At 39.9% G+C, this 23,786-nt stretch overlaps 1 protein-coding gene across 2 annotated transcripts in view; it reads left to right on the top strand.

Moving 5' to 3' along the window:
• Ppp3ca (protein phosphatase 3 catalytic subunit alpha) overlaps positions 1-23,786 on the top strand; it is a 285,924-nt gene that overhangs the window by 113,188 nt on the left and 148,950 nt on the right. For both annotated transcript variants that reach the window (XM_060392658.1, XM_060392657.1), the window contains exon 2: positions 22,316-22,516. In XM_060392658.1, the coding sequence (XP_060248641.1) occupies positions 22,316-22,516 (201 nt within the window). The remainder of the gene's footprint in view (positions 1-22,315; positions 22,517-23,786) is intronic.

Raw genomic sequence — 23,786 nt, 5'->3', positions numbered from 1 at the left:
AGCTCGTTACATAGTCTATGGTGGCCGACCAGCAAGCCTCAGAGATCAACCTGTCTTCATGATTTTGTCGCTAGGAATGCCTTCTCCCACCCCTCACCCCCAGGTGTTCTAGAATCTAACTCAGGTTCTTAAGCTTTCAAGGTTGCACGGCAAACACTTTTCCAATGGACTAATCTCCCCAACACATTTTTGGATATCATACCTTCCTGGTGTTGCTGAGGTCCTCAGCCCCACACTCCTCTGTTTCCCAGTGTTGGTGTTCATTCCAGTACCCCACAGCTCAATGTCGGACAGACAGTAAACAATTACACATGCCTTAAAAAAAAAAAAATTGAATGAGCAAATTCAGATCTTCCTTAGATCTAAGCAAAAGGACTGAGAGTTTATTAGTGGCATGAAGGAAATTACAGAGCTTCAGGGAAAATGATGGGAATAAATCAGTGGTAGAGAATTCTTTAAAATGCTGTCTCAAAATGTTACTTATTCCCCCCTCTGCTCTCTCATCTATCTATCTCTCTCATCTACTAGCCATTTATATTCTTTGCTAGTCATTTTTTTTCTACTTCTTCCTTTTCTTTTCAAAATTTCTTCTTCTTCTTCCTCTTCCTCTTCCTCTTCCTCTTCTTCTTCTTCTTCCTTTTCCTCTTCCTCTTCCTTTTCCTCTTCCTCTCCCCACTTCCCCCAATCCTCTTTTCTGGTGATGAAGATCTTACCATGTAGCCTTGTTTGGACTGGAACTTGCTGTGTAGACCAGGCTAAAGGGTAACTTCACCAAGCTCTGTCAAAAACAAAGTAGGGGTCATAGGGATCGATCCCAGGCCCTTTTGAACAGTGTCCCCCATTTCTGGTTATTCTTACTGGGACCCTTGCTTAACACCCTCCCTTAGGTATTTGGAGCCTGACTTTATCACTGGCCTCCTGTTATTCTTGTCCCTGTTTTACTGGGGTAATGAGTGAGCTGCACTTTTCCACTGTTACACATCCCCCTTTTTTTTCTAAATCAGTTGTTTCCAGAGTGTAATTTAAATGCAGTAATTAGTATTTGGTTTTCCTGATGTTTGTGAGAAGTTGACCTTATACTATCACGCACTGTGACAAAATTTGGGTGTAACAATCTCTTTTAATTAAGGGGGGGGGGGGAGATTCAGCGACAACAGGGGATTACATGCTTCAGCTTTTCCACAGTTCAATTCCAAACTTGATCTTTCCAAATGGAAAAAAAAGAGTAATTTAAATAATACAGTGCAGGTTTGTCTGCAGTTAGTATAAACTAAGTTATCTTTGACAATAGAAATAGAGTTACTTTTTTGATGTATTGTTTACATTTGCGGGAACTGTGAGGCTGGTAACTTTATTTTTTTGGAGATATTAGTCTTTTCTTTATTCCTTAGGATAAAGCAAACTATATTTTCGGCGCTGTACCACACTCTTTTTGTCCTCACTTTTTTCTTGTCTCCAGATTCCTCTCTGCATTCTTTCTTTGTCATTTATTTCTCTTTGCTCTCTTTTCCTTCTTGTATCAAGTTATTAGGACTCTATTCTACTCCAGGCTGGATTTTCTAAGTCCAGTTAGGTCCCAGAAGCTCTGGACTGAGAGAGGAGGATAATGAGCCCATGGCACTTCCTCTGGTGTTGCCGGTTGACAAGACTTTTTTTCATGCTGGGTTCCTTGAGTATCACTCAGACCTCTGGCTGGGTGTTCCCCTGTGCAGAATGTAGAGGAGGTGGGGATTAACTTATTTAGCTATGTTAGGATATTGTGATTTTTTTTTTACCTCATTCAGTTACTTTTATGCAATTTTCATTGTGTACAGGTGACTGTGATTATATTAGCTACTGATCTCAAACCTGTTGCCTGGGATACATACAGAGTTGTTAAATAGAGGGCATGGCAGCCTATCCCTCTGTGTCCTGTACTTTGAAAATGGAAAGGCCTCTTCCTTTTCCCACCATACCAGGAATGAGATAGGATTTTTCCAGCTAAGTGGAAGCTTGTGGCCTGAATATTTCTCTGCTAACTTGACAATCTATATAAACAGCTGGCTGTGCTATGCCTCTCATTCTTCATGTAATTCGATAGTCTAAATCCTGGATATGTTCTTGAAAGCTATTCAGAGCACTGATTTATTTAATAGCTTAGGTGGTTTAGCATGGTACTGCACATGGAGTTGAATCGCTGTACCTGGGTGCACACCTAAACTCTTGTCACTTAAGGTCAGAGTGAAACTGTAAGAGATGTTTAACTTCTCGTTCTTAGCCTGACAGATAGCGGAGTAGTGTTTCCAAATGGGAAGCCTTGTGTGCTGCTTTGTAGCTAATGATGGGAAATGCCCTTCTCATTGCAGCACTCTTCTTCAGCTAAGAATTTAGCTTGACATTTTTAGAGTCTTCTCTTAGAGGCTCTTTATTGGTATGGAAGTTCAAGACTTCAGTGCTTGTTTGTTTGTTTGTTTGTTTGTTTTTTCTGTTGGTCATTCTAGTAAGTTGTTTAGTAGGAGATGTTCTGAGTTGGTGCTGGTTCTGAGTTGTCAGCTTCTAGGTAGAGTTTGCATCTCTCAACCCTTTTAATGCTCTTGTGGAGTCTTAGTGATGCAAATTTAACTGGATCATGTTTTATTTCTAAATTCTCACTAAGTGACATATATTGTATTGTTTTGTTTTGTTTTTGTTACAATACGTAAGAGTAACATGGCGCTTTGAATAATAGATTTTAATTATTGTAGAATGAATTTGGTGAAAAGTGCATAAGCTTCATCTAATTAGGAATCAAAACATCAACAACAACAGAAGTAGCTGAAGTGAGTTTGGTTTAGTTAGGACTAACATTGGGATTGGACTGGATGTCCATCTTCAGTCCCAAGCACACACCTTTCATATAGTTTGCCTTTCTCTGCCAAGGACATGAGAAAAACGTTCAAACTGTAACTGATGAAGAAAACATTTTTTTTTGTTTGTTTGTTTGTTTCACAGATTGCTCAAAGGGAAAGGGTGGAGAAGAGAATATGGAGAAAACATTTTTCCTTTTCCAGAATTAGTGAGGGATTTTAGAGAAATCAATAGATTGCAGAAAAATCAAAACATTTTGTTATTAACGCCATGCACAATAATATGCATGGGTTTCTTTTTTCCCCTGCGTGTGTGTGTGTGTGTGTGTGTGTGTGTATACTCATGCTCACATGCATTTGCATCTGTGAGTACAGGAACACATAAAATGTGATTATATATGTCAGAGGACAACATTAGGTGTTAGTCTTGCCTTCTATCTTTGCTGAGGCTGTGCCTCTCCTTTGCTCCTTCTGAACTCCCGGCTAGCTGGCTTGTGACAGGTGTTCTGTCTCCTCTTGCTCTTTCACAGAACCACTGGGGTTACAGATGCGTGTTACTGTAGCTAACACTGACATGGGTTTAGGGGATTCGACTCAGTTGCACTGCTAACCCTTCAGTCACTTAGCCGCCTCCTCAGCTATCCTTTCTGAATATTCATGTTCTCAAGCAAGTCTATGTTTTTTCATAGTTTGATTATTTTTTTTCTCATCTATTTAAAATTATTTTGGAAATTATTGAGACACAGATTCTCTCTGTGGTTTGAGAACATGAGCATGATTGATAAATGTAGCAGCACATTTCTGTGATGCTGTTTATGTTGTTGGCTGAAGATGCTATTATTTCAGTTTCACTTTTGGTTGAATGACTTTCTGTTGCTCATCCCCACCTCACTGAGATTAACACCAGGACAGTCAGTATGGCTAGGGATGGACATGAGGGTGTCTGTGTCAGTTTCTGGGCCTCTGTGTCATCAGAGCTTATTAACAGTCATCAGACTGTTGGCACTTGGCATTCATTTTTTTGTTTTGTTTTGTTTTGTTTTGTTTTGTTTTGTTTTGTTTTGTTTTTCAAAGGGATATCTCAGGTGATTTTAGTGGCTAGTCCTTCCAGTAGTGAGATGTAAGTGACATCCCAGAATGGAGCAGTCTGAGAACAGGAGTAGGATTCTTCAGTTTGAGTTCAAGTTTTGTTTACCTAAATGGGCAGGACAAGATCTCCCTCTCAATTCTGAGATTCTGAGAGTCAGTCTCTTCCTGGGTACAGGACAGCTCTGGATGTTGAACCCTGAATGACTCCTGATGTTTTTCCTATTGAATTACAGCACAGGTAGATACTAGTTGTGGTTTTGTTTGTTTGTTTGTTTTGTCTGTATTTGGTCTTATTTTATCAGCAGTCATATTGCTAGTGGTAAACGTTTCACAAGGACCTAGTATATGCTAGGTGTTGTTCTAAGATTTTATGTGATGTGCTTTTTCAGTCCTCACAAGCCCTTTATGCTATCGTAATCCGTATTTTGCTGATAAAGGAAAATTCTGCGATTCAGATATAATGTGTAGCCACAGGGAAACATACTGGTGTAGCCCAGTCTTCTTAATCCAAGACCCTCAAATCAGGAGCCAAGTCCCCTGTAATTAATGGAGCACACGAGTCAGTGATGACCCTTGCTTTCTCTAGTTAGGATGAGGAAGCCTGACCTGTCCCCTGAGCACAGATGGAAAATGCAGGAAAAACAGGAGGTGCCTGTGGCTACTACAGCTTTATCAAGGTCAAAAGCCCAAAGGTTTTCTTTCTTTTGGCTTTAAGTTTTCTTCATTTTTAACCAGCCTTGGAAGATAAATGCAACTGCCTCTAAGAGCCTTCAGTCTGTAGGCGGCATGTGGGTATTTTCAACTCATGCTTGGTGGTTACCTCCTGGATCCACAGGAGTTGAGTTAGTTTACACATAATATAAACTCGGTTCTTATAGGCTGTGGAATGGTGAACATTGCCACTTATCCCATGTAAAGATTGGACAAGTATAAAGCATGCATGATTGTTGGCCTAATGGTCAATTTTGTTTTGGAAATCTTGTAGTCTTAATGATCCTTGTACCCATTTTAGCATCATCAAGACAGTCATGGCAGAACAGAAATCAAAGATCAAGAATTTATGTTATATGATACTAAACTGTTAAGGTTTTAAAGATACCACATATTACTCTATCCCTTCAGATCATATTAACTCTAATCAATATTGGGTGGCTGCCATCGTATACTACTAAAAAGGACCATTTATCGTGTTCTTAAGTTGATGTTAAGGTTGTTAGTATGTGTGGTATAGGAATCAAACCCGGGGCTTCACATATGCTAAGCAAGTGTTCTATCACTGAGCCAAATCCCTATTTATTGCATTACAATGCAGTTTGTGGCTGAATATGTAGAAATGAGAAATAAGCAGGCCTTTTTAACAGCTTTTAATTGATAGACAAATATGTCATACTAGTTTAATAAATTAATATGTTTTTGATTTTGGGTAAATTCTCTGACCAATTTTTCTGATCTTAGTCCTAGATATTTATGATAGCACGAACTATCATTTTTGTCAGTATAATTGGTTAATTTGTATATTATATTTTTTTCTTAAAGCACACTGTAAATATGTTTAATTTAGACTGAGTTTTATGGGAATAAAGTTTAAGAAATTTGACCATATTTATCACCCTTTAACATAGTTATAAGGTGTACATCATCTCTGCAAATCTCTAAAAAATACACTGTTAATAAGCCCTGTTACCCATGTAAAATACATGTTATTGAATCCCTCCTTCATGAACATTTACTTATTTATATCATGCCTTTATATTTTATAAAATGTAAAGTAGCTCAGCAGTGTAGTTGACAGATTTGTGTTTTTAGGTAAAAATCTGCTTTCTTCGAACGTACCCCACACTCAGTCAGTCAGTCAGACAGTCTGTCTGTCTGTCTACCTGTATGCCTGTCTGTCTATCTCTATCTCCATCTCTGTCTCTGTCTCTCTGTGGGGTATGGTGGGGGGTTGGGGTTGGGGTTGGGGCGGATGTGTGTGAATTGTGCCTTGGAGCCTCCCTTTGAGGTCACAATACATACCACTTAATTTCTTATTTATCAATGAAGATGAATAATAGTATTGATTAGTCCACAATTTGGGGATCGTTTTTAGTGCTGGTTGTCAAGATATGTTCTTTGCTTTTAAGCCAGTTTGATGGTACAAACATTTATAGAATGCTCAGGTTTTTTTAAGATGTAAATATATTGAGTGTAATGAAAATTTTCAAGCAAATAACAAAGTGCTGGCATCCAGAGCAAATAGAACCAGTGGGAAATCACTGAAGCACAAGAAAAACAAATAGCAGAATCGTGTATGCACTTAACAAAGTTGAGTTCATTCTGTATTCCAAGTGCTGCACTGAGCACTTGAATTGGGTCTGCCTTCATGCCGTCCTTTCACCATCTTTGGGAAAATGTGATTCCATTTCTGCTTTGCAGGTTTTGGAAACTGGTTTCCTAAGGGTTTTCTCAAGGACACAGCCTTATCCAGCCAAAGTGTAAGAGCAGCAATTACATAATTCAGAACTAATAACCACTACACCTCACTGTGTTTAGAGCTTGGATTCTGCTTCAGATTGCTCGAAATTGTCAACAATAGGTTGGCGAAAATGCTTTCAAGGAATAAGACTAGGAGAGGTGCACTTTAACAAAATTATAGGCCAGTCTGTGAGGTAGCAGCTAGCCCAGATAGAAAATACTAGAACTGTAGTAGAAGCCATGCCTGGTGGAGTTATTCTGAAGGACTCAGTCATTTGTGAGTCAGACCATCAGAACCCAAATAAAAGCAAAACCTTTGTATTATTTGCAAACTGGGTAATGAACCACTTATTGATTATGATATACGATATAATATTTGTTCTTCTTCTAGAATTGGTGCCAGTCCTTAAGAAAACAAGCGCCAAATAACTGTTGAAAGAGGGAAGTGGCTGCAAGATAGAGCCTGTTATATTTAGAGAATGACACAGTGAAGTGGGAAACATATATGGTTAATCATCACACAAATGATCTGGGAAGGACTATGCCTGCCACCATGGGAAGGAATGGTGAACTTAGCCAAAGGAAAAGGCATTTTTCAGGGAAGCTGGAAGCTAAGAGTGCTCCTCAGAGCATCCTGAATGCTCTGTAGAACTATGTCTAGGTCACATTTCATGTGGAGAGGTGGTAGAGCAAGAGTTAGGAAACAGTGACTGTGCCGAAAGCTTTGGCTTCCTCTTCTTACTACCTATGTAAACTTACTAGTGTCATTTTATTCCATTAGTAAGAAAAATATAAAAATGGCACCTACATCACATTCTCAGGATGTATCAATTATACAACACATGGAAAAGTATCTACACTATATCCAAGATGTTGATTATTGCTATATTGGTTTGGCATTATTGTCATAACTCACCTTTGGTCTCTTTAATTCTTTTGTTGTTATTTTTCAGTTAGATTCTTGGGGGGTGAAACTGAACAATCCTTAAGGATACAGTTTAGCTTTCTGCAAGATTAAAACCGTTTAGGACTTGTCCAGCAATTGTGGAGTGTCTTATGAATATGACACCAATGGAAGCGTCAGTTGCCAGATCAAACACATTAAGACAAACTAAGGAAAAATTAAAATGGTGACCAAACGTTACTTTGTTTAATGTTTGGTAATTTAAGTCTGTGGAGGATTTATATGGAAAGGCAACTTATTTTTAGACATGACATTTGAATAGGGATGGTTCTGAGGTCACATGATAAGTGAGGTAAACACGTCATGGAGGAATACACAAGAAGTATTACTATGCAAATCATAGCCTACACCATTTACAAATATCTGTTTGTTTAGTGTTCTCAGTTAACAAAAGGAAAACTGTAGTCGAGAGCAGTTAACTAAACTGTTTGAGATAATGCAGTTTTCCAAAGCAGTCTGGATTGTGAGTTCAGACTCTTAGCGCCTCACCAAAGTATCTCTGAAAAGCTTGAAGAGACCTACATGAATTTGTGGGCTAAAAAGAACCTTGAGTAGATGGGGCAGCCCAACCATAGGTCATTATTGTAGGGTTCATTATGAGGGGGTAACCCTGGCGTGGGGAGCAATAGTCTGGCCATTATTGAAGTAATCTAGACAAGAGTATAAGGAGGAACCAGACCGTTCCTCCTTACTAGATGGTTGCCATGGTGATGCTGAGGCAAGCCTGGTAAAGTGAACTTAAAGCTCTTTAGGTCATGGATTCTTAAGAATCTGTTAAGTGATTTTTCCCAAGGAATTTATATAGAACAAGAACTCACAATGAAAATCCAACATGCTCTGAATCTTTTATTTACTTGCTTTTAAAAATCTTTTTGAATGCTTACATTTTTAAAGGAGAGTATACAGTTTTGGCTTTTGTTCCATGTGTGATCCTGAAGTAATCATATTTTAAAATATTTCATGTTTTAAAATACCTGGTTTTAGTAACATTCATAAAATTAATCTTAGCAGACTCTTGTTGGCTCCTGTTCTTTCTATTCCAACTGTTTCAACATAAAAACAAAAACAAAAACAAAAACAAAATAAAACAACAAAACAAAAAAAAAAACAGTAGCAGTGAAATTACACCTTTCTTACTTTGTTGCTTATGAACAAAAACTGGCCTGAGACTTTGTGGCAAAATTAATGGTGTCCATAGCAAGCACCTCATTCCATTTTCCTCATGAATACTCGTGATTGGAATAGCTATATCTTCAATGGAAAATGTATTTACCAAAAGAGAAAGACAACAGTTGTATTTTTGAAATGTGTCTAGATCTCTGTCTCTGCTTCTGGGACACACTTTTTTTCTGTCTCCCGGGCAGGAAAGCCCTCAGGGTAATTAGTATCTAGTGGTATGGGAGTTCAGAAGATGTTGGGTGACTGATTATTGTTTTGTTTATCATTTGGTGAAAGAGTAATAATTGGGTCCCCCTGGGCTGTGCAGAGAGTCATTGTACCCAGTGCCTGTGAGGGAGTGCTCTAGTAAAACTCACAGGCTATCACATGCTATGGAGGATTTTGCTTTAAACACACACACACACACACACACACACACACACACACCTTCACACCTTAGTAAGCTAAACTCTTTTCTCCTTATGTCATAGAAACATTAAAGTTTGAAAATTCTTTTTTTTTTATCTTAATGCCCCCGGAATAGACATTTATGATCTCTATAGTGAATGTATAAATTATTTCCAAGTGATAGTGAACATCATAAAAAAATAATGTATGGACCCACTTGGAAGAAGCAGTCTTATATTTGTCCATTTTTTTTCTTCTTGTGGAAATCTCCTTCTAGTTTTACACTCATTTATATTTTGTTTGGATGCACTGTCAGACCTTTCAATGTTTAAAGAATAAGTATATTCTACATACTTAACATCTATCCACCTGAGTGACTTGAGAGTTACCTCAGTTAAGAGTACTTGCTGCTCTTGCAGAGGACCCAGCTTTGATTCCCAGCCCCCACATGGTAGCCTTCAGTCGTCTGTCACTCCAGCTCCAAGGGATCTGATGCCTTCTCTTGACCTCCTCAGGATGAAAACTTCATATTGCAAGGACATATCTCTTTTCACAAGTGCAAACTTACTGATTTTTTTTTTTTCACTTATTTGGCATGGATTTGTCTTAGTGGTGTAAGCACACTTGCCGAGGCATGCATGTGGAAGTCAGAGGACAGCTTTCAGGGGTCTCTTCTCTTCTTCCACCATGTGGGTCCCAGGGACTGAACTGAGACCATCAGGCTCAGTGACAAGATCCTTTAGCCACCGGGCAATCTTGCTAGTCCCAAGCTTTTAAGCAGTAAGCCACTTACAGTTCTGTTTAATGGTAGTATATTAAAATGCTATTACATGCTTGCCTGTCTTTGCATCAGCATACTCCATGTAGTAATCTAGAATAAGAGATCATTACAAAATGTTACAGGTTTACCACCAGGGACACCATGGCTTTGCCCTGGTGTCCCTTAGGGCCATAGTGAGCAGAGAACTGTTTGCCTTGTATACTCAACTTCATCCCTTTTTTTTTTCATGTACTCGTTCTTTGCTGTTGACTGAGGGGCATGAGTTTTGCCAGGAGGAACTCTAGGAAAGTACAAGGCAGGCGCGGCACACACTGTAGGGTCTCCTGTTGTGTTTGTGCTTACTGCCCACTGAAAGTATTCTTTCTGCACTTATATGTTAACCATAATCCATCTACAGTCGTGATGATTTCCTCACTCCTATCTATCATGGCAGTTATGCGGTCTGTTCATGACATCATGGGTGCTAGACTGACAAACTGTACTTTTTAGCTGCTTTGGACTCTGCATTTCACCAGAAATCCTTCATTTGTGACTCCTTGTTGAATTTAGACTCTGACTTGTCATAGGTAGCCTGTCCTCCAGGTAGAAAAACAGGGGACAGGAGGCTCTTGTCCTTGTGTTACTTCTCATATGTTGAGGTACTGAGAGAAAATTTGTTTATTAAATTTCAGATAATAAACCTATATTGATAGAAATCCTTTTACCTGGGGAAATTCTTGCCAACTGAACTATATGAAATATTTTTCTTTAAAGTTCTGGGAGATGGTGCCTTGGGAGCACTTTTCAAAGCCACAGGAGTTCATTTGACTGACAAAGCATCATAGCTATCGGTAATAGGTTCCTTGTATCTTCTATATTTTTAGGACACTGGATCATACCTCTGACCATGTTTTTCCACAAACTAGTGCCTTCTCCCACCTCCCCTTTTTGCTTTTATCTATTGCTCAATACCAGTCTTTATCATCTAGGGTGTGACCCTACACCCATGCCTCTACATGGCATCCACAGCCTCTCTTCCTTGTAATAGGCTCCTTTAGAGACATGAGCCAAGTGAAAGTTTTGGTTTCTGAGTTATACTGGCTATCACTTTTTAAAGCTGCTTTCAGGTTTGAACAAAGTCCCCTGTTGTTTCCATTTCCTCATCTTGTATGTAGTACCACAGAGATGTTGTCTAAATTGTGGGTGCGGTAGGAAGAAAAATCCATTCAGTATTTCATTTATCAAAAACCACATTGGTTGAATATTTATCAAACATAAAGACAGTGTGCTAGACATACGGGTTTCATTGTGAATCAATCCTTCTATGTAATCATTTTCATGTTTTCTAAGCAGCAATGGCCTATTGACTCCTTGGCAAGCATGAGATTAACAAGACACAATTTCAACAATCTCCTTTTTTCATTATTTCAAAGTTTTTTTTTTATGTATAAGATATGCCTGCATATCTTGGGAATATTACTGGGAATATAAACAGTTTTTCCAAGAAACTTACTAATTTTCAATTTAAGGATTAAAAAAAAGAATCTTTGATTTTAAATTATAATTGGCAAGTTCATTTGAAGGATGAACAGAATCTAGAAAAACAGTTTAGGGGTCTTATCAGATCTATTCACTAAAGTATCATTAGGATACAGTTAAACATTAGGTTTGGTTCTGTGTATGCATAAAAACGATCGTTTGAGTTGATGAACAGGCAGTTAAGGGCTCTTGCATGCTCTATTTCTCATAGGAGTGAGCAGTTCTTAGAAATAGCCCAGCTACAGTGCATGAGAAAGCAGTTTGAGCATTACTCCAGGGTGGTGCCCTGGGGGCTTGTGTTTTTCTGCAAGATGCCATAGCGCCTCCTGGGAAGAGGAGGGTTTGCCGGAGCAGGGTAGGAGGGAACCGAGTTCACTTGGGGTTTAGCTCAGTGCTAGTGTCTCTGAAGGGTGACAATGAGGCAAAATAGTCCTTTCTCCCCGGTGATGCATAAATACAAAGTGTTCTATGATAGCTTTACTTACAAAAATTTTTTTACTGTACACAGAAGTGGTAACCTGGTGGCATCCTTAAATCTACTTAGAATTGGCATTATTATTTGGGGGATTTTTAAAAAGACCCTTTCAAACAGAAGAAATTTATTACTCATTAAAAATTGTGATATTTGTAGGTGTTTTAATCTCAAAGTATTGGGCCAGTAGGTGAGCATGGTGGCACAGAAAGTGTGTAGTGTTGGGAGAAAAGTGATCATTGTGAGCATCCTGTGTGGGAATAGATTTTATTTTCATGTCATGTAACAATTGGCTACTTATTCTTATTTCAAAGATTTCTAAAGTTCATATTTATTAGGTATTGTAAAATCAAAATGTACTATTTTCATCTGCAGTCTAGGTAAAGTGTTTGCTAATATTTCATGTCTTAGGCTGTTGAGTTGAGGATACCTGCATGATAAAGCATGCATTGGATTGAACCAAGTTTTGGAAACCCAGGTAGACCTCACTTCTCAGGGTAATTACCATCCGTGCTCAAAGGGACTTTCTCCTTTGGAAATAAATTCACCTTGTCTTAAACAATATTTGTTTATTTCATGGTTTTAATCATTTCCTGTGACATATTTGTCTAATGAAAAAAACTGGAATATATATCTTACTTTTAAGAATATAATTTGATTTCAATCTTTATTAAAACATTCAATATTTATTCAAAATTCTTAATTTAGGAAAACCAATATAATATTTCAAAATCAGCAAACACATTTTTGCTTTCCTTGTATCCATATATGAAATCGTTTGTAACCCATTAACCAGCCGTATAAAGTCATTGGTCTTGTGTATATATGTTTATTCTTTTAAAACATTATGGTTTGCTGTTGTTTTGATTTTTTTCAACAATGTTGAAACCTTTAAAACTGCTCCAGTAAGTCCTTTTCATAAAAGAATCATGTTGAGTCATTATTACATAATTCATTGTATAAACCATTTGCAATTGTAATGAAATGAACACCAATAATAGTCAAAAGTTAAACTGTTTTGTGATAGAACCTCTCGAAATTGCAAATAGATTCCGAGTGGTCTGTCACCTGTTTGTGTTTCCTGGGGTTCTTAGGGCATGGTGTTGAAAATTCATATGAAGGATTCGTAGCAAAACATTGTCATATTTTAGTGGAAATCACTTTAAAATTTAAATTATATAAGTATCCTGCTGGTGGTGTTCTGCGCTCATTTTCTGTAATTATTAATACTTGAAATGGCAATTATTTGATTTAAGATCTGATCTTAAAAAATTAACTCTTGTTTGGCATACATAGGTTTCTTTGTGACATTTTCATATATTTGTTGAAGCGCCATTGTGCCCTTTTATGAGCACTTTTGAGCTACAGCATAAAACCCCATTGTGCTGCACTTGCATGACAACAACCAGAAGAAATGAAGGAGGGCCTCAGTTTGCTAGAGAGTCCATTGGGACAGATGTATGTTGTCTGAGTATATTTTAAGGCTCAGGACTTGTGGGTGGTCCCTAGAGGAAGTGGGTTAAGAGGACCTTGGATAAGGTCAAAATAGGGTCAGGAATGGAAACGCCAAGACCTTACTAAGTTGGAGTTTTATTTATAGGTCCGTGGAGAACCTTTTCTTTTTATTCTTAAGTAAGACCTGATGTTTAAGCATGCATATTTTGGTTTGACAGACATTAGTATCTCCAGGAAAAGCCTGATACTTTCAAGTCAGTGTGAGAGATGTAAGTAGAGGCCTATTGGGTATCTTCACAAAGTTCTTAGAGTCTGGCTTTCTCCCCCAGAGGTGGTTTGTTCATCTTTGCATATACTGCATGCACAGATAAACTGAGAATTGTTTAAAGCTCAATGTAAATTAAGCTAAATCGCTCAGCTTGAGAACATAAAACCTAGCCTGGAATTCCCCCGTCCCTTCCTTTTCCACTTCCCTTCCCTCCTTATTCTGAGTGGTCCTACTTCATTTGCTGGTGGTATGTGATTACTAGCAGCAGAGCTACTTCTGCACACACTAACTGGCATTTTGTAATTTTAGATAGCTCGACCCAACAAAGCTCACCACTGTATCACCTTAAAACCACATTTTAGTTTGTATTCATATAAAAAGTATGTGACTTTATTCATCCTTTCAACAAGAGTAGGGGCCTTTCTTTAGATGGTTGCATCCTTACTTCCTGCAGGTTCCTTGTCTCTTCATTTCTTCTTTAGTCTTGCTTTACCAGTGGCCTCCAGGAAAAGCTCCAGTGCACCTCAGAGTCCCAGTCAGCTCATACTCGTTTTCTGTCGCCTACTTTTCCCCAGCCTCTTCACTGACTAGAATGGAAGGTAGTGCCTAAGAACTTCATAAATGATTAGTTATTTAATATGATTATGATTTTGTCATCAAAAGCAAGGGAACACTGCTCAAAACTGGTCCTCTAGAAGCCTGAGGGTATCTCCTTATAGGAGTCAACTCAGGGAACCTCAAGTTTAATACCCCCCTACAGAAAACAATCTCAGGATGGATCAGTGTAGAGCAAAGTCATGAGTTTATTAGGTAGAAAAAGAGAAGAGAGAGATAATACATACTTTGTATTTAGGCATACGAAGGAAAAGAGAGAGAGAGACAGAGGTAGTTTATGTATTTGAAAGGACTTTATATAAGACAATGATGTTGATTTTTCAAGGGAGTTGTTGAAAAGTGTCTTCAACAAATCTCTCCCTCTGCCCGACCCCCCTTCCTCTATCCCTATCTACTTTGGAAGTTGCATTGCACAAAGGATGTAATGTATAACTGGTTTCAAAGATTAAGCAAAGTTTGCAAAACACAAGGGCTATAGCAGGTTTACATGTTTCTTGAAGAATGTGTTGTTTGCAAATGAAATTATCAGGTTGCTTATGAGATTTGTGGCCCAGGTTACGGTGAAAGAGGAGAGAAAGCTGGTTAAGGCTAGACTCAAACGTCACAAACATTCCTATCCAAGTGAGTGTATGTTGTTTTATTGCCCTCAGTGTCTGAGATAGCTCTTGGAAAAGGGGAAGCTGGCTCTGAGAGCAGCTTGACTTGTCAGTTGCTTTGGATTGATGACTGAGCAAGCAGGAAATGTGAACTGCCCTTTCCATGTCCCTTAGGTTAGCCCTTTCTTTCTATTCTGCCAGCCTTTGATTAGAACAGAGGTTGGTGACATACACAAATGCCCACAAGATTGGAGTGCCAATCTAAGGAGGTCAGGCCAGAATGTGTTTTCAGTTGTGTCTGACATGTGATATCCTTAAGCTGTTTTCTTAACATGTGCTGACCTAAGTATCTTTGACAGCCCTTTTGCAGGCTTGTCACATGAATTATGGGACAAGGGCTCTTCATGTGTATGCTCTGGTTATAGATAGGGATGAGACAAACGCGTCTAGACTTACAATTACATTTCACCTGCCCTCGTTGATCCTCTGGTGTGGTGCTTGTTGGGAGAGGGGAATCTGGATACAAAAGGAACTGGCATTCTCTGTGCTTTTAGTGATGCCCTTGGCCAGTGGGTTTCAATCTGGTCTTCACCCTAATATTGCCAGGGGTTCTCTTACATTAACAGTGCCTCAGTCAGTCTCTGCCTCACAAAGCTGAGAGCTCTGCATGTGATTCATGATCCTGAAAACAATGCAGAGCAAGAAGAAATCTAATGACAGGATTGTCTACAAAGGCCTGTTTAGTATTTGTGCATGATGTAGTCATATAGGTAATCTTAACTGTTCTAATACCTACATTTTAAAAAGTAAGAAGGAATAGAGAGAGTGAATATTAGCACCAAATTATAGTTAGTTTATTAAATAAACATGGTATTTTAATATTAAAATAAATGTAAATATTATTGAGCTATTTTACAAACACACACACAAATATTGTGGTTTGAATATGAACCTTCTCCTCCACCCCCAGGCTTATGTGTTTTTATGCTTTGTTTCCAGTTGAGGTCACACTTTGGGCAGGTCAGTGAAAATTTAGGACGTGGAGCCTCCTAGGCGGAGGTGTGTCACTAGGAGGCTGGCCTTGACACTTTATAGCCTGGCCTCATTTCTGGTTTCCACCTCTCTGCTTTTTGACTTGTTTTGTTTTTTGCCTGCTGCTATATTTTCCCTGCCAAGAGGGTCTTTATCCTTTTGCAACTGTAATAATAATAATAATAATAATAATAATAATAATTCCCCAAGTCATAAAACTGTCCTCCTTTAACTTGTTTTGCCTGGGTATTTTATAGCAGCAATGGGAAAGAAAGACATATACACACAAGCACACACACTGTACCTTCCTAATGCAGAGCTGGTTGTTGGCTCCCAGTATACCTTGGTTCTACTTTCCATCCACCTATGGCGGGTAGTACCGTGGTAAAGCAGTGCCTGTCTAGAGGCTTAGATACTGACATAGAAATCAGGGGATATTGATGGCAGTCCTGATGATGGATAAACTTTACTCTTGTTTAATATTAGTGATTAATATCGAAGGGCAGTTTACTGGCTTGTTTCAAAGCCCACTGAATGAGGGGTTGTTAGCTTGGAGATGGAGCCTGTGCGTAGGGAGCAAAATGCTCTGGGTTCAATAATTCCTACTTACAATGATTAAGGATAAACACATTTATATATTCTGTGAGAAGAAAATAGAACAGGAGTTTTAGTATTTAGGTGTACCTGTGTGAGCCTCCTTGTCTTTGTGTGAGTTACATTCATGCAGCAAGAGTGGATTCCAGAAGAGGGTGTCAGAGCTTCGGGAACTGAAGTCTCAGATAGCTGTGAGCTGCTCAGTATGTGTGCTGAGAACTGAACTCTGGTCCTCTGTGAGAGCAGCAAGTGCTCTTGACTGCAGAGTCGGTCCTCTCCCCAACCCACCCACAGGAGTATGCTATCAGTGGAGGAGCAAGCAAGCCTGTTGTGTATATGCCCTCTCTCCTTTGTGGAATTTATAGTGCTTGAGTTTTCAGGTGTGATACCACTTACGGGTTAAAAAACAAGTAAGCTAGGATTTTTAAGAAGTCGCTAGGCAGAATATCCTTACAAATCCATGGTTCTCTCTTGCCACTATTTCATGAAAATTTCCCTAAAAGAAGCTGGGCAGCAGAAATTCGTCCCTCCAGTGAAGTTGTTCCCATGGCAGCGATTCTTAATTGTTTCCTGTAGAATGATGGAAATCCCCTCAGTAGTGGGTGAACTGCCTCAGATAAGAGAGACAGTAATTCTAGGTACCAGGATAAGACCACAAGAAGCCAGAGATTGCGAATGGCTGTTAACGCCCAATAGTGGTTTGTTTAAATCCCATTTAATTCAAAACTCAGGAAGAGGCTGGTAGATTTTTTTATTTTTTTTTTTTATTTTTTTCTTTTTTGAGGTGTGGTCCACAAAGTCAGACAGACCCAGGGCTCTGAACCCTCTTACTACTGAATCTTCTGGCTTGGAGTTTCTTTCTGGTGAATGTAAAACTGACAACAGTTTCAATAGATGACAGTAGTGAAAACCAAGTTTGACCACTGGAGATGAGCCTACCAAGCCCCCTTCATCTGTGACAGGAGAATTCATCCTAGTCCAGAATATTGTCCTTACGGCAATTTCATGTTAACAGTGAAAGAATTGCATCATCCTTCATCCCACATTTAACCTGGTATTTGTTCTGTTATTAATTTAAAGGTGAGAAAGTAGCATTTTTGTGGGAATGGTAAAGTTAGAGAAAGCTGAGTGTTCTCATTTCTCTATAGGATGTTTCTGACATGCCTTGTAAGATTTTATTCTGGACTTAAGATAATTATAATAAGGAAATTGTCTCAGCAAGAGCCAGCTCAAATGTCAGCAGCTATTGATGAGATTTAGTAGCATTCAGAAACTTCACTTCTCAAGGTCCAACCCATGTCACTGAAAGCAATTGGCTGCAATACTCAAAGTCCAGGAAGGAGGGAGAACTCCAAGTTTATGTATTAAGCAAAGTTACTTTCACAATGAGTTAATGGGAAAAGATATCTTCCAAGCCCGTGGGGTTCTTTGGTCCAAACAGTTTTTGCTCAACGTTTGGCACAGGTCTGCATGTAGGGCTCTGGGTGAAGAGAGAAAGCAAATAAATGTGACCTTTGAAAGGCTGGTATTTTTTCTGTGAAGCCAAAAGGTGTACAAATACACAAATATTAGTCCACTCTTATTTTGGTTCTGGAAAACTTCTCCCTGGCCTTCAGTCTCTCTGCGTATCATTCTTGGCATCATGGCAGCCCAGCTTGGCTCCTGCAGGCCTTACCATCTGTCTAACTGCTGAGAGGCCCCTTCACAGCAGCGTTCCTCTCAGCCAATGGGAAGGGAGGCCCTACTATTGGCTCTTTTTCTCTTCTTCCTCCTCCTGTTGATACTGTTTGTTCGGAAACTGCTCCCAAACCTTGGAACAGAATGGCTAGCTTTAAGTCAGCCAAGCCTAGTGGCTAATGGTGCTTGCTGCCCAAGCAGGGCAATCTGAATTCAATCCCTGGAACCCATGTATGGGAGGAAGGAGAGAACCCACTCCACAGAGCTGTACTGTGACCTACATGAACATGTGTTACGTGCCCGCAGAAGCACACCTACAAACACACACGAGATAAAATGTAAACATCTTATAGGGAAAGGGTGGAACATCTGTTTTCAGTTCAGGTTGGCCACAGAAAAGGCTGAGGTCTGAGAGAAAGTCAAATTCCAAAGAGGATTGTGTCCTGAGTTTTCTTCCATTGTGTTTCACCTTAGATGATTTGCGGCTTTCCTGTTGGGCCCTTTGCTTTACATTAGTTTAATGAGGTCATCACTTTCACCTGCCTGACCAGCACCCTCTGTCCTTCCTGCGTGCCTGTCCGTCTTGCTGGACATCTTTATAGAGCCACTTAAACCTTCACAGTAGCCTCACCTGCACCCTGAGAAATGGCTTCTATTAAAAAAAAAAAATGAAATGAAACAGCTCTTGCCCTTGTCCCAAGGATCATTTTGAAGTTCTATACCCTTCCATCTATCAGATCCACCTTGACCTATGCCTCAGTAAGTTTTGTAATGGCAAGTAAGATATCTGTGAATCTCAAAACATATATAAATTCTCAGTTTTAAGATGAAGATTGGAGAGCCAAAATACCTGGGCCCAGGGGGCCCTGCAGAGACTAATACTAAGGTCCAACTAAGGGCCATGCATGGGGAGGACCTAGACCCCTTGTTCAAAGGAAGCCCATTGGTTACTTAGTTTCCAAGTGGGTTCCCTAGTAAGAGGTGCTGGGGCTGTCTCTGACATGAACTCAGTGGCTGGCTCTTTGATCACCTTCCCCTGGGTGGGGAGGTACAGCCTTGTCAGGCCACAGAGGAAGATGATGCAGCCAGCCCTGATGAGACCTGATAAGCTAGGGTCATATAGAAGGGGAGGAAGTCCTCCCCTATCAGGGGACTAGGGGAAGGGCATAGGGGGAGAAGAGGGACAATGGATGGAACTGGGAGGAGACAAGGGAGCGGGCTGCAGCAGGGATACAAAGTGAATAAATTGTAATAAGTATATAAATAAAATTAAATTTAAAAAAAAGATGAAGGTTGATTGATGGGTGTCATGGCACATGCCTATAGCATTCGGGAGACAGAGGCAGACAGATCTCTGTAAGTTTGGGACAGGCATGGCTATATAGTGAGATGCTATCTCCCTCTGCCCCACCGCCAAAATAAGTGATCCATTGATATATCTCTGTGGTTTCTTTATTCCTGGGTATGTACACATATTCAAGCATCTTTGGAGGTCAGAGTTCAGCCTCTGGTATCATTCCTCAGTTACTGGCCACCTTGTTGTTTCAGATAGGGACTCTTGCACTCGGACTTGGGGCTTCCTGATTGAGGCTTACTGCAAGGCTAGTCAGCTGGCCTGTGAACCTGATGGACCACCCGTGCTGGAGTGCCTGCCTGCTGTTGGTGTGCCTGATCGAACTCAACTTCTTCCTGAGTCTGCTAGAACTATCTCCCTGGCCCTCCACATTTTCCTAACAAGAAGTATTGTCAAGGGCCAGGAACACCTAAGCTCCATGACCTAATACCCTCCCTTTCTCTCTCCTGTCAGGAATGGTTATGTGCTGACATTCTGCTTTGTCTTTGATAGCCCGACATATCCTTTTGAAACACAATAAAAGGACTGTTTTGTCATAGGAAAATGGTTTATCTACAAGAAACAGCTCTCTGTATCAGAATTCCAGTTCTGAATCATGACTTACTGATTGTTTTCTAATGAGTATGCCTCATCTTGAATAGATTTTTGGGAAGCAGTGTAGTTTAATTGTACACATGAATATCCTGGCATCAGACTGCTTAGGTTTAAAGTCAGTGAGTTTACACATAAATCAGTAGGTGATTATCTTAGGCAAAGTGCTTAATACTATTAAAGCTCAGGTCTCCCACACATTAATGTTCTGGGGACTCAGTGAGTTTATACGTAAACATATGTACAGAGGTACGCATATGCCTTACTGGGCTTACACTTTCCCCATCGTATCTGATTTTATTGCCTACATAATGCCTGGTATAAAATAACAGAGCTATAGGTGTTAGTTACCCTACTATTTACTTTTGTTATTATAACACTCTGCAGGTGGACATAACCTCACTCTACAGTCGAGGCACCCAAAGCCAGCGGAGGTTATACTTTCCCAACGTCATAGAGCTGAGAGTTCACAGCCAAGATGTATGCTTAGGTTCCTTGTGCTAACCCCCAAGTCCTCCTGGTCACCCATGGAGTCTATCTGTGCCTCTTCATGGCCTCAGCGTCGTCAGATGCCCATGGTTGGGTTGTTAGGAAAACCATGGCCATGTACCCATGTAAAAGTTCATTTCCTGTTTTTTTTAAGTGTGTACAATTTTCATAGATGCTGCTATGTTGCACACATTTCTTGGCATGGATCTGTGTGAGTCTTGCTTCTTTGGGAAAGTCTATTGTACAAGCAAATTTTTTTGTTGTTGTTGGTTTTTTTTTTTTTTTTTTTTTTTTTGCTGAGAGGAGAGTCTTCATGAAGATTCTCTCAGGAGCATCTTGGCACTGTGGGTATGGCACAGACAAATGCTACAGATGACATTAATGGGCGTTAGTTGTCCAGTGGACAAATTCTTGTGTGAAATGGACAAATAATAAATTTTTAAAACAGCTCATGGCCTGTTTATCAGAATTCATGGCACCATCCCTGACAGGGGGGGTCTTTGAATGTCCTTTATAAGCTGTTCGAATACATGCTGGCAGAGTAAGCATGCCACATGTATTCGGCAGATGTTAGGACGGAAGTTGCTGTAAGAGACATTCTCATTGTACCAATGTGTGGGGTAGATGAAAGCAGAAATGTGTTTTTTTGTTTCTTTTACCTAGGCGATCGTATTTGTCTTCATGACATTTTCCTGGTTGTGTTTTTTTTTTCCTCTAACTTTGTATTGTTTCCTCCCACTTTAATGTGTGTTTATGTATCTATGTGTATTTGTATCTGTGTATGCAGTGTACATGTGGGCACACGTGTGCACGTGCATGTGGGAGCCAGAGGCCAATGTCAAGTGTTCTTTGTCCCCCTCTATCTTACTGCTTTCGGGAGATATTGTCACTCACCGAGCCTAGTGTCTGTCCTGTTGGCTAGACTGGCTGGCCTTTGGGCTCCAAGGCCCCTTTTCTCTGCCACCTCCCCCAGAGTTATAGAGGAATGACCTTGCCTGACTTTTTATGTGGTACTGGGGAATCCTCATGGAGGTCCTTGTGCTTACGTGCATGTATTTTACCCACTGAGCTACCTCAGGAGTTCCTTCCCCACTCTTCATAATGTCCCTTCTGTAGTCGTGTGTGTGTGTGTGTGTGTGTGTGTGTGTGTGTGTGTGTGTGTGGTCAACCCCTGGTATTGTTCCTTAGGAGACTCTCAGCCTTGTATTTTGTAAGACCCCAGACTCACAGGTTGGCATAGGATGGCTAGACAATCATCACAGATCCTTAGGGATCTTCCTGTCTCGGTTTTCCAGTGCTGGGATTTCAAGCATATATCACCAGGGTGTCTGGCTTTTTAAAAATAGGTATAGGGGATCAAACTCATATTTTTAAGCTTGTGTGGCAAATGCTTTATGGGCTGGGCTATTTGCACAATTTCAAAGGCAATTTTTTTCCTTCCCGTTCAAGTTTCAGTGCAGTTTTGCACTTTGCTTTAAAACCTCTGTTCTTTTCTTTAATAATGAGTAGTTAATAGCAGGAAGCCCACTCAGGGATGGTATTTCAGTTTGAGCAGACACTCTTGTCAAGATGCCTTATTATTTGCATTGGTCCTAACAAACTAGAGCCATCTTTGCCGGGGTGAATTATGAGTGGATGTTTGGGATCAACTTTTATTCATGGAACGGATAATTGCCTAACAGGAAGCTTTCCCCTTAAATGATCATGTAAACTTAACCAGGATCCTTCATATGTGCCGCAATAATCCTGACTCAAAAGAACTATACACCCCTTTTTTCCATGGTAGCTAATTATTTCTAGAATCAAAAGAAGTCAGTCTTTAAGTCAGTCTTTAATTCTTGATAGACAGTGATTGAGTTTTGATTTGAGAACGTATTTAAAACAGCTGGCTACTGGTCATGTAGGTATTCCGTGGTCATTAGCCTGTTGTTGATGTGCTTTGGTTAATGTAACCTCTCCGCTTTTCTTCTTCCAGCCGTTCCATTTCCGCCAAGTCACCGGCTGACAGCAAAGGAAGTGTTTGATAATGATGGGAAACCTCGAGTGGATATCTTAAAAGCACATCTCATGAAGGAGGGCAGGCTGGAAGAAAGTGTCGCATTGAGAATAATAACAGAGGGTGCTTCGATTCTTCGACAGGAAAAAAACTTGCTGGATATTGATGCCCCTGTCACAGGTAAGGGCCCAAGCATGGAGGCCATGCTATACCAACCACCGTATCGAATAGTAAACCTAAGGTCTTACCCACTGGTGGGCCTTCAGACCCCTTTTACACACCATCTGCTTTTACCATTGAATCTGTGCATTAAGGGATTATGGATATAGGTCGTGCATAAAGACATTTTTATTGTCACTACAACGGAATTGTTGTGATCTGAGAAGGGACGCCCAACAGTGCTGGTACAGATACTCTTAATATAACTGATTGACAATGTTTTGTCAGAAACCTTCCCACAAGGCAAGGTTAGAGGCATGTCCTCAGCCTTCCACAGAGGTGGAGGCCATGTCCAAGGGAAACAGAATGAATGATGCTCTTCCAAGGATGGTCTCCCAGCTGCATTCTCTCATCAGCACCTGGGGACTTGTTAAAATGTAGATTCTCTGGCTCTACCCTGCAACTACCGGGGTCAGGCCCAGCAATCTGGTTTTGATGACATCCTCTGAGATGTGGTGCTCCACATCAACCTGTAAGAAGCTGTGACTCAAGGAAGGAGCCAGCTTGGCTGCCTTCCCATGGTGTTTTGGGGCTAGGGTTTACTTCTTTAATGCCTTTGTTCTGTCACTTTTCTTAGAAAGGTAAATATGTTGTTCTAAGTATTCTTCTCTTGTGTTATAAAAATTAAATCTCATTATAAGAAGGGCATCTAATAACCAGAGAATTTAATCTACTGTTTATGGAGTTTTCTGAGAGGGTAGGCTTTTACTTTCAGTGGAGCTAAAAAAATGTTTATTTAAAAAAATATACTTTGAGTTTGGCAAGGGGAAACATTTAAATGGAGACTATTTGAAAGAGAGGAGGCATTGAAAGTTTTTTTATATACACTGTGTTTTTCATGTGCTGAGCATTCATATGCTTACGCTATTGTTCTCCAAGTACATTTTGAATATATTAGTCGAGAGATGAGATTCCTTGAGCAGAATAAACCTTTGCTGACTGAAAAATCCTTAAGGATTCCTAGTCCAAAGAAGTTGACACTATCCGTAGTTTATTTTTGGTTAGTAATTTCAGTGCGGCCAGAGGTTACGGTTAGATAACAGAAGCCATTGGTTCTACTGGATTCAGTCTGTATTGCTCCATTGTCACCAAACCAAACCATATACCTACCGTTTGCACATTAGACTGAGCCCTAGTTTTCATATTACCAGATGGAGCCCTATGTTATTTCCTGCTCATGACTTCAGGACATGATGGTACTTTTCTTTCTTCAGTACCGAACCCTAAAAAT

Source organism: Meriones unguiculatus, chromosome 10 (genome assembly GCF_030254825.1).
Source record: "Meriones unguiculatus strain TT.TT164.6M chromosome 10, Bangor_MerUng_6.1, whole genome shotgun sequence".
Classification (NCBI taxonomy): Eukaryota; Metazoa; Chordata; class Mammalia; order Rodentia; family Muridae; genus Meriones; species Meriones unguiculatus.
This window is presented reverse-complemented; position numbering and strand designations above follow the sequence as displayed.